This window comes from Simochromis diagramma, unplaced genomic scaffold, assembly GCF_900408965.1.
Source record: "Simochromis diagramma unplaced genomic scaffold, fSimDia1.1 OVJJ01000159.1, whole genome shotgun sequence".
NCBI lineage: Eukaryota > Metazoa > Chordata > Actinopteri > Cichliformes > Cichlidae > Simochromis > Simochromis diagramma.
This window is the reverse complement of record NW_024387197.1, coordinates 413425-423893: the sequence shown is the minus strand read 5'-3', so window position 1 is coordinate 423893 and position 10469 is coordinate 413425. Positions and strand designations below refer to the sequence as shown.

The 10469-nt window shown below is 38.7% G+C and overlaps 1 protein-coding gene across 1 annotated transcript; it reads left to right on the top strand.

The window, feature by feature from the left end:
• The first annotated feature begins 1008 nt into the window (after positions 1-1008).
• imp4 (IMP U3 small nucleolar ribonucleoprotein 4) lies at positions 1009-10012 on the top strand. The gene is made up of 9 exons (XM_040050099.1): positions 1009-1115; positions 2710-2818; positions 2931-3014; positions 3109-3218; positions 7584-7716; positions 8209-8363; positions 8454-8548; positions 8631-8704; positions 9634-10012. The coding sequence occupies exons 1-9, from the start codon at positions 1113-1115 to the stop codon at positions 9744-9746; spliced, it is 876 nt and encodes a 291-aa protein (XP_039906033.1). The 5' UTR covers positions 1009-1112; the 3' UTR covers positions 9747-10012.
• The last annotated feature ends 457 nt before the right edge of the window (positions 10013-10469 follow it).

Below are 10469 nucleotides of genomic sequence, written 5' to 3'. Positions count from 1 at the left end.
GTACTAAGATATATTAGTAATAGCCAGCACTAAGTAATACAATAACAATACTCTAAAAGCCCACATAAACAGATTACAAGATAAAGTACAAGTTGATAGTTTATGTTTATTCTTTCTCACAGTTTTAAATAATAATAATATCACTAAATGTAATTATGCAAAAGAAATTGTGTACCTCTAAATGATAGAAGATAATTTTCCTTCATGATATACCGAATGGCACTGATGCATAGTTTAATCTACTTCCGTTAGTGGTTCAGACAGGCACTATAATAATCTACAAAAACAAATATTTAAGATCTAAGATATGATTTCAAGTTCTCTGTAATGATGATGTGTACGCTTACCTGTTGCCAAAAGAAATACTGAAATCAGAATATGCATGATCCAAACACCGAATCTGATTATACTCAAGTCTAATTTATTAAACAGGAAGAGGTGCTTTTAAAGGCAACTGACAGGAAATATTTGGCCACAGAGATGTTGCCTGCCTTTCATGGTGAGGGGATGATTTACTTGATACTTGAAATGTGCAATTCACTTGTATTTTTATTTTTATTCCTATTTATTCTATTTATCCCCTTCGTATATTTTATTTATATATGTCTCTGTATTTATATGTGTGTGTGTGTGTGTGTGTGTGTGTGTGTGTGTGTGTGTGTGTGTGTGTGTGTGTGTGTGTATAATATTCTGTAACTCTGTAACTCTGTAACTTCTGTCTGTGCTGTGCTTTTGGAAACCGAATTTCCCAGAGGAACCCACCCGAGGGATTAATAAAGTTTTATCTTATCTTATCTTTAATCCTCAAGGGAAAAACTTCGTTCTAACTACAACCTGGTGGATTTATGTTTATTTATGTTAAGTTTGTCGGTAAAAAAAAGAAAGAAAGAAAGAAAGAAAGAAAGAAAGAAAGAAAGAAAGAAAGAGAAAGAAGAAAAATAATTATTTGGCTTTTAATTTGAAAAATGAGTCAGTACAGTACAGTACAGTACAAGTCAGTATCGACGTTTGCCATTGGTCCTTCTTTCAGCCAATGGCGCAAACTCTTGTAGGCTCGTCTCTCTCCGTGTCCATGTGAGTAGCGTGGGTTAGCTACTAGCAATAAACACATCATGGTAAGTAAAAAAATTGTAAGGTTTGTGCGAGCGTTAATTTGTGTTTTAGTTTGATACCAAAAGGAGATTGTAGAGGTCGAAGCTGACACAGAAGCCAGGCTCAAGGCGGATGTACCGAGCGCATTTCCCCACCCGAGTGTTAGCACGCATTCACATAGAGCCATAGAGCACAGCAGTAAAGTTCTGTAACTGGTAATGTTGAAATACTAGAGTACTGTTTACCGTAAACGCTTTATTTCGTTCCAACTGCGTTTTCTGTATCGTCACAGACTGGTGTATAACTGGGAAAAATAAACCCACGAAGCCTATGTAATGAGTGAAAAAAAATTGCTCGTTGGTCAAGAAGCGTGAGTTTTCTAATCAAAACAAAGATAGCAGCTCTCAGAAATATGACATTTTGTGCTCACTTTAGGAGTGTCAGAAAGAAATAATTGAGAATTATGTGTAACCTTTAGTGAATTCTCACAAATGTGTCATTAAAATGTGACTGATGAAGATACAATCTTGATTGCCAGACACAGAACATTGAAGGGAGAACCCCTGTAGGTTATTAAATGTGAATTAACGGGACACTGTATGTGCTTTTTTTTTTTTTTTTTGTAACTGAACTTTTATGTCTGTGTACCTTGAAAATAGAATATAGATAAAGTGGGGTTTATGTTCAAATGCCAGGGTTTTTGAGAATTGTTTAATCATTTATGTCACAGAGTTTAATGAAATAAATCCACAGACTCTTCTGTTCTTCTCAGTTTAAGGAGTCTGTTCATCAGTGTGATTTGAAGTCATTTGTATAAATAAATTACTGGGTAAGTCTACGGAGAAAGGGACTGGATTGAATGTTAAAATTACAACAGTAACAATCACAATGCACTTTTACTCGTTGTAAAATCAGCATCTGTTTTTGTTTTGTTTTTTAATTCCAAAAAGAGTGTCTTGGGTTTAACTCCCAACTCCAGGGGGTTATATGAAGTTGCTGCTATTATTGCGCTACTTTTCATTCCTTTTAATCCAGGTTAATGAGCTGAGTGAATTGTTAGTGGCTTCCTCATTTTAAAATTTCTCCAAGTTAGAGTAACTGCTTTTACATTCTAAATTATATGGGGTGGCTGTGGCTCAGGAAGTAGAGCAGGTCTTCTACAAATCAGAAGGTTGCTGGTTTGATCCCTGGCTGCTCCAGTCCAGACAACGTATCCTTGGGCAAGATGCTGAAGCTCGAGTTATGAAACATTAGGTGCTCAAGTTAATTAGTGTTATATAAGAACCAGTCCAAAGTGACCTTAATTCAATTTAAATTATCTTTTTTTACTTAAGTAAAATTTTTACTGTAGGAAGATTTAAGCATAGACCTGTTCAGATATGTTCAGTCTTTCTACTTATGTGTCTGCCATTATGTATTAAGTTTTTACGATTATAAGTTATTTCTAATTTCGTCTTGTTTTCTCACTAACTTTCGACAAAGTCCCTTACCCATGTTTCCTAAGTTGTGTGAGATGTGTAGACATGTTCAGATATTGTGGCAAATGTCATTTTGCAAGGTAATGTCATTATGTTAAGAGGCCTGTCTTTGGAGTAATTTGGTGTAATGTTTGCGTAGCTGCGTCGAGAGGTGAGACTGAGGCGGGAGTACCTGTACAGGAAGGCACAGGAGGACAGGCTCCGAACAATAGAGGAGAAAAAGCAGAAGCTGAAGGGTGCCCTCGACGGTAGGTTGGCGTGATCATTAAGATCCTTTTTCCAACTACATTTTGCTTGACCAGAGTTGGCACCAAAATGCTCTGACCACACAGAAGTAAAACATCTTTTACTTCTCTGCAGAAAATCATCTCCTTCCCACTGAGATACGCAAAGAAGCTCTTGAGCTACAGAAACTAGTGGAGTATGACGACGAAGGGGCAGAAGGCAAGTGTCGTGAATTCTTACTATCAGCAGCATTTTGTCAGTTTTCCTCACATTTTGTTCACTCATAAATTTTGGTGTTTTCTTGTGTGTGCAGGTGTCAGCTCTCATGTGGATGATGAGTATAAATGGGCTGGAGTAGAAGATCCTAAAGTCATGGTCACTACATCCAGAGACCCAAGCTCCAGGCTCAAAATGTTTGCCAAGGTTAGATCACTTTCTGAGCACAAGCACGTAGAGGCATCTAAAACCTCAATGACAGAATTAACACAAAACATTTACTACAGCACATATTTAATGGCATGTGCAGTTATTTCAACCCTGGTTCTTCATAGTTTTCAGAGATGTTTCTGTATATTACAGATGAAAAATGAAAACGCATGAAAAATTGAAAGAGACGTTTTATAATTTCCAAATATAGAACAACGTCTACAGGGCTCGCAAAATCGCTAGCTCGACGTCCCGGGGCTAGCGATCTTGCCAGTCGGGCTACCAAAATCTATCTCTGCCCTGCCCGTCGGGCTATCATAGAAAGGAAAAATATATGTCAATGCTTTTGCATTCTTTCGGAAATGTAGCTGGGTAATTATGTCATTGGCATCGGTGAGCCACTGTCAATATGTGACATATTGAAATCGCGTTTGAATTTGCGCTTGTTTTTTGCTTTCACTTTGCAATCGCGCGAACTGTGTATAGAGAGCGACAGTACTGATTGGTGAGTGATGATAATTTGCGCACCAATTCCTCTGACATCGTCTTATCAATCGTTAGCTTACTATGCAAACATGACAAGTGAACTCTCCTGCAGCTTAAACATGTGAGAGGTTGATCGTGCAGAGAATCGCTGAGCATTATGTGAGTGCGTGTGTAAAAGCAGCAGGATATATATTTTAGTTCTGCTGAGCCAAATAAAACAGGTCAGGGTGAAGAAGTGACAGCCAAAGAAAAGCTTACCACAAAACGGAAAAGTTATGACAAATCAGACTATAAGGCAAAAAGAAAGTGCAGCTTTATGGTTTCATGGAAAAAATAATTTCTGTGGCTGCAATATGACGAGCTATATAACCAGGGCTGCACATAAGTGGTCCGCAGGTGCGCATTCGCTGTCAAAATAAAAAACGCGCACAAGATAAGAAGTTGCAACGCGTGTTTGCGTACATAGGATTTTCTGGAGGAGGACAGACATTTGTTTAGAACTCTTAAAGATGTCGAAGAAACAAAATCCTTTAAGCAATTACTTTGGTGTTCCTCCACCTCCAAACAAATGTCAGAAGGAGTCCGAACCGCAAAAGAAGCGCGTATTCTCGGAAAAGTGGTTGCAGGAGGTGAGCTGGCTTCAAACAAATGATGAACGCACAGAGATGTGGTGCAGAATGTGCCGTGAAAATCCCACTCTAGCGGACAAAAACAGTGCCTTTTATATGGACGCAAACGCGCATTGCAACTTCTAATCTGGTGCGCGTCTTTTATTTTGACAGCGAATGCACACATGCGGACCACTTATGTGCACCCGTGTAAATAACATAATGTTCTGCCGGGTGTGTCGTTGGTTTTCCCTCGATTTCTGAGTCGACAAGTGCCTTTGTTACTGGGACCAGTTTTTCCAGTGGAAATTTCAAATTCAGGATCTGACACAGACTAATTCATGTCCTACACAGTTCTTACAAGTTCATAGAAATTTCTGTTCAATTAGAACCAAGTATTTGAGTTGATGATTGTAATTTTTATACAATGTTGTAATTTGTGTTTCAACAATTTTTTGATTAATGTTTTGTTTCCTTTACAATATTATACTTTAATGTATAATATTGTAAAGGAAACAAAACAGGAAACAAAACATCAATCAAAAAAATTGCTCTCTTTTTTATTCGGGCTACTTAAATTTATTTTGGGCTAAAACTGAAGAGTCCCTGCCCGAAGGGCTACCAGGGATTTTGAAATTTTGCAAGCCCTGGTCTAAAACCAAGGGAGGTCCAGTATTAAAGAATTTAAATGGAGTTCTGTGAATGAAAAGATAAATAGCACAAATAGTGCTAACTTAGAAATATGGTGTTACATGATGCTTTCGTTGATATTTGCATTAAAATGTAAAAAATACTGATATGCAGGCTTATTGACAGGCTTCAAAACTCTTTGAAGGATACAACTAATTTTTAATCCAACAATTCTCTAGCCCCTCCTTGAGCCTGGTCCTGCCAGAGGTTTCTTCTTGTATAAAGGAAGTTTTTCCTTCCCACTTTCGCCAAGTTTTTGCTCATAAGGGATTATTTGATTGTTTTGGATTTCTCTGTATTATTGTAGGAGCTATATTTACCTTACAGTAATATATATAAAAATTGATTGAAATTAAATTGAATATCTGCCCCCTTCTGAAATGATTGTCTGTGTAGGGAGCAGCTACACTCAAAAAGAGAAAAAAGGATGAAGGGTGCTTCTGTCTGTCGGCTTGATTTGAACGTGTGTGTGTGTGTTTCCATTAGTCTGTTGTTTGTTTGAGTGAAAAGGAGAGACAAGTGAGCCATTTAACATGTGAAAACGTGTGGTAAAACTAGGCCTTAACCTCCTAGGACCTGGCGTCCACATATGTGGACATCACATTTTGGGTTAGACCACAATACAAAATTTTGCTCTTTCAAATTAGCCATACAGTGGCACAGTTGTTGTTTCTCATTTTGTTTTTGTACTCAAGAAAAATGCTGCTGTGTTCAGACACCAAATAAAGAGTTTTGCACATCATTACTTAATTGTGACTCACAATAGCAAAGAGAAAAAATGCATGCCATGAAAGAGTTCGGGTCTTAGGAGGTTAAGGAAAAAAGGTGGATTGTTCAGATTAATAGGTTCTTGTTGACCACAGTATCATATGCAGATATTGTAGAAATAGCAAAAACATATTGTAATGGCACCTAGATATAATACAATAAGTAAAAAGTAATAGATGGCATGAAACAGCAAGTGTGATATATTAATAAAATTGAAATGACAGCTGCCTCCTGTAAGTGGCTACATTGTGCTAGTTGGACTCATAAGCCCCGTTCCCATTAGCACCTACTCGGATCAACTCGCCACGACTCGACTTGGATTGACTGGTTTTCCATTACATTCGGATAGTACCTGTTATGCATGGCTGTCGTCATAGCAAAGCATCCAAGCGTCCCACAAAGTAATTACTATGTGACACGGACGCTACAGCAAAGGTATACACCGAGGCAAGAACATACCCGCTGCTCGGTCTGTGACTTTTCGCCAGTCTCAGGGGACCACAGTGTTGTTTTTTGTAGTTATTTCCCTTGTTACCGGGATTCCAAAGTGGCGGTTCTGATGTTCGTGAATGAGATACTGTCATGACTCATCAAGTGACACTACTGACCAGCCAATCGGTGGCATGCAGCCTGACGACATCACATTTTAGTACCTGCTCAGATCGTTTGGAACCCAGGGCAAACAGATACTAAAAAAGTACCTGCTGCCAGGTACTGTGACCTAAATGGAAAACCTTGAAAACTGTGGCGAGCCATGCTAAGTAGATTCTAATGGAAAAGGGGCTTTAGTTCTGACAGATTTGGGTAGTTTGTCAGACCCCATAGTGATTTGTATTATGTGCTTTAGGCCATGTCCGCACTAATACATTTTCGTTTGAAAACGCATCTTTTTCTCTCCGTTTTGGCCGTCCATCCACAGATGGCGTTTTTGGTCAAGGAAAACTGAGCTTTTTGAAAATGCTCTCCAAAGCGACACATTTTAGTCATATGATGAAGAATTAAACTAAAATAGCGGTGGCCTATCTTAATTATACAGCAGTTGTTTTGTTTGCTCTCAATTTTGACAGCCCTATTAAAGATTAATATCAGTTTGTACATGCTTCAGATAGCTTTTCTTCAAATTCTTTAATTCTCACTCGCTTTTGCAACTTTGTACTCTCGTGTTACTCACAGCAACAACTCCACCTCATTGTCAGTCCATTTAAAAAAACTTGGTGCTTTTCCTCGACATTTTGCCACAATGTTTCAAAGGGCTGGAAAGTAAATAAATGGCAGACAGAAATGACACAGGTCGAATCATCTTACTTTACACACATGCGCAGTACTGGAATGTAAGCATTTTAGGTTGTTTCAGTGTGGATAAGCAACTCTGTGAAAACCATAGTGTGGATGCGGAGCGTTTTTAGACGAAAACACAGTTTTCAAATTCATCCGGTGTAGACGTAGCCTTAGTGAGTTTGTGATCTGTGCAGATGTGTGACTTTTTACACTTTGTCACTGCTCCCTGACATGCACACACCTCTTCTGCGCTGCTTTTCCTAATTTGGCCACATATTGCATGCCTTGCTGTAGTTCTGAGTTTTTCTTGAGGCTTGTGGTCGGTGGTAAACTCTTCTGTCTTCTGAAGTTTTTGCTCTCTTTTAGCTGCACAAATACAGACAGTGATGCTGTATAAGGCGCTGCCCCAGCTATTGATAACAAACTGGGGTTCGGGTTTTATATATTTAAAAAAAAAAAAGCAATGTAGACCATGACCATTAAAAATTGAGTTGACAATAATACACGAATCCCATCTTGTATGTGATTCCAGGAGGTAAAGTTGATGTTCCCTGGGGCCCAGCGAATGAACAGAGGAAATCATGAGATCCCTGCATTGGTACAAGCCTGCAAAGCTAACAGTGTTACCGACCTCGTCATCGTGCATGAGACAAGAGGACAGCCAGGTATACTTGCTTTATTCACTTATTCATTTTGCTGCAAAGTCCACCCTCATTAACCCCACACTCAGTCATTTTGCTCTACAGGCAGGCTCAAATATGACAGAAACATTCAGTTCAGAAGAGCTTTAATGGTTACTCCCACTCAGCTTTCATAGGGTATAGAGTTAAAAGACTACATAGTTTTGTGTTCTGTATGCACAACATCCACCAACAGTGCTAAAACTGGTTGGTGGTTTCAGACCACATTGTACAGCTTGTTCATACATCCATTGCACATGTGCATTGCTGTTTTTTGTTTTTTGTTTTCCATTCTAGCTGCCCTATAGTCTTCACATTAGGTCAACACTAGAGAAACAAACACAGTTTCTTTACCAATATGAAAACTCTGCACTTTTAAAATTTATAATGGAGTGTTTTGGGTTTTTGTTTAACTCTCAGTATTGACCATAATATTTGTTATTTTGCTTAGTTTTGTTTGTTCTTATATATTTACAGATGGCCTGGTGGTGTGCCATTTGCCATTTGGCCCAACAGCTTATTTCACTCTTTACAACGTGGTAATGAGGCACGATGTTCCCGACATAGGCACCATGTCTGAGGCCTACCCCCACCTCATTTTTCACAACTTCACCTCACGGCTCGGCAAGAGGGTGAGTGAGTGAGTGCTGGACAGCACATGCCTTGGATATTCTTTCTCACCGCTTGTTTGTGCGTAGAACTAATTAATTCTACTCACGCAGGTATCCAATATCCTCAAGTATCTTTTTCCAGTGCCAAAGGAGGACAGCAGGCGTGTGATCACATTCGCCAACCAAGAAGACTTCATCTCTTTCAGGTGAGCATCAAAAGTGAAAATTCATATAAACAAAATGCTATTTGGGTTAAAGAGTAAGATATGATGCATTTATTTTTAACAGACATCACACCTATAAGAAAACAGACCACAAGAACATACAGCTGACGGAAGTAGGGCCCAGGTTTGAAATGAAATGTAAGTATGGAAAGTTACCGCTCTTCAGAGACTGAATTAACCATTGTTGACGTGGTTACATCTTCTCTGGAAATTCTTTGTTTTTCCATCTGTCACTACTTGATCCATAGCAGAAATCTGATTTGTTTTATACATAGGAGAAAGACGTTTTTTCCTGTCTTTACCTTTCACAATAAAAACCCTAGACAATGCATGGCTGCTGTCCTTACAGTAGTAGAGGGATTTCTTGTGATCAATGAAAGGTTTACAAAATTACATCAAAGCAATTTACACCCGATTTAAGGATTAAAACAACATGGTGTGTTTTAGTCCAATTTAGTCTGGTGGAAATTGTTTCAAATTGTGATTAGTTTGACTATGATTTCTGAAAGCATTGCCGAGCATGTGCAGTCATATTCATGAGAATCATGCCGCATAATGCAGTGCAGCCTCCGGGCCCGAACATCACAGCCATCCATGGCAGACACAGAGTTGTTCTGATTGGTTAACCTCTGCCCATTTGTACTTTTGAGAAACTCTTTTTATACCCATTCATATTACTGAGCTGTTGCCAATTCATACGGTTACCACTTTCTTTCCACCTCCCAAGTTTTTGAGGTATGTTGGTGCCATTGCTGCTTTAGTATTTTTCATGAAATTTACATTCTACAGTTTTTATGTACATGTAGTCTAAACTTTTTTGGAAGTTTAAAAATGTATAGTAAAAATATGTAGCTTCAATTTTTAATATAAATCAGTGTATTGTGTGTTGTGTAATGTATTGTATACTAATGTGCAACACCAGGGAGAAAAAAGATATTTTGAACTGATTGGAAGTAAGAGCATCAGGGGAAACTCCAGTTGTAGAAAAAATGAATTACTATCCTCTGCTCTGTACAAATTTTCTTTGGGCTCGTTAAATATTAACACCACGTCCTCTTTCTATTTAGTGTATATGATCAAACTGGGAACCCTGGAGAACGAGGTCACCGCAGATGTGGAGTGGCGTCACCACGCATATACACACACAGCGAAGAAAAGAAGATTCCTTAGCATTGAATAGGAACTGAGTCATCATCTGGAATTATAAAATAATATGTGATTTTTGTTAAAGGAGCATAACAAGGGATGACAAGTCCAAGTGTAGTCAACAGCTATGGATGTCTACAGTGATGAGGAATAGGACAGCTGAGCTCAAGTAGATTGAGCCCTGTTTTTTATGACAACCCTATTTGTAGGGTTATATATACAGTATAAAGCATTGCATTCTATATGGTTATTCTAACTTTTTTATGCTGTTTTATAATAAAGAGTTTACTTGATCTGCAATGAGTCTCTTTTTAAAAAAAAATAAATATATATATATATATATATTTACACCAATCTGCCTTCGGGTCTTTGCCTTCTGCTCCTGGCTGACATTCTTTGTCCAACATATCTGCCGTCACTCTGTAAATGTCCAAACCATCTCAGCCTTGCTTCTCTAACTTGGTCTTCCAACCGCTCAGCCTGAGCTGCCCCTCTGATGTACTCCTTTCTAATCCTATCCACTCTGATCATTCCAGTGAAAACCTTCGCATCCTCGACTTCGCATCTGCCACCTCCAGCTGGACCTGCTGTCTGTCTTGCCTCTGCCTTTGCTCACTTCCTCTTTTTGATGTCCGAAGTCGTTCTGCAGACTGCTACCTTAACTACATTCTCCCCTGCCACTAGTCTCCTGTCTCTTTCAGATTAAACCATAACATGTATTCCACCTGTGTGTGCTTTTTTCCTCTCTTTTGTCACC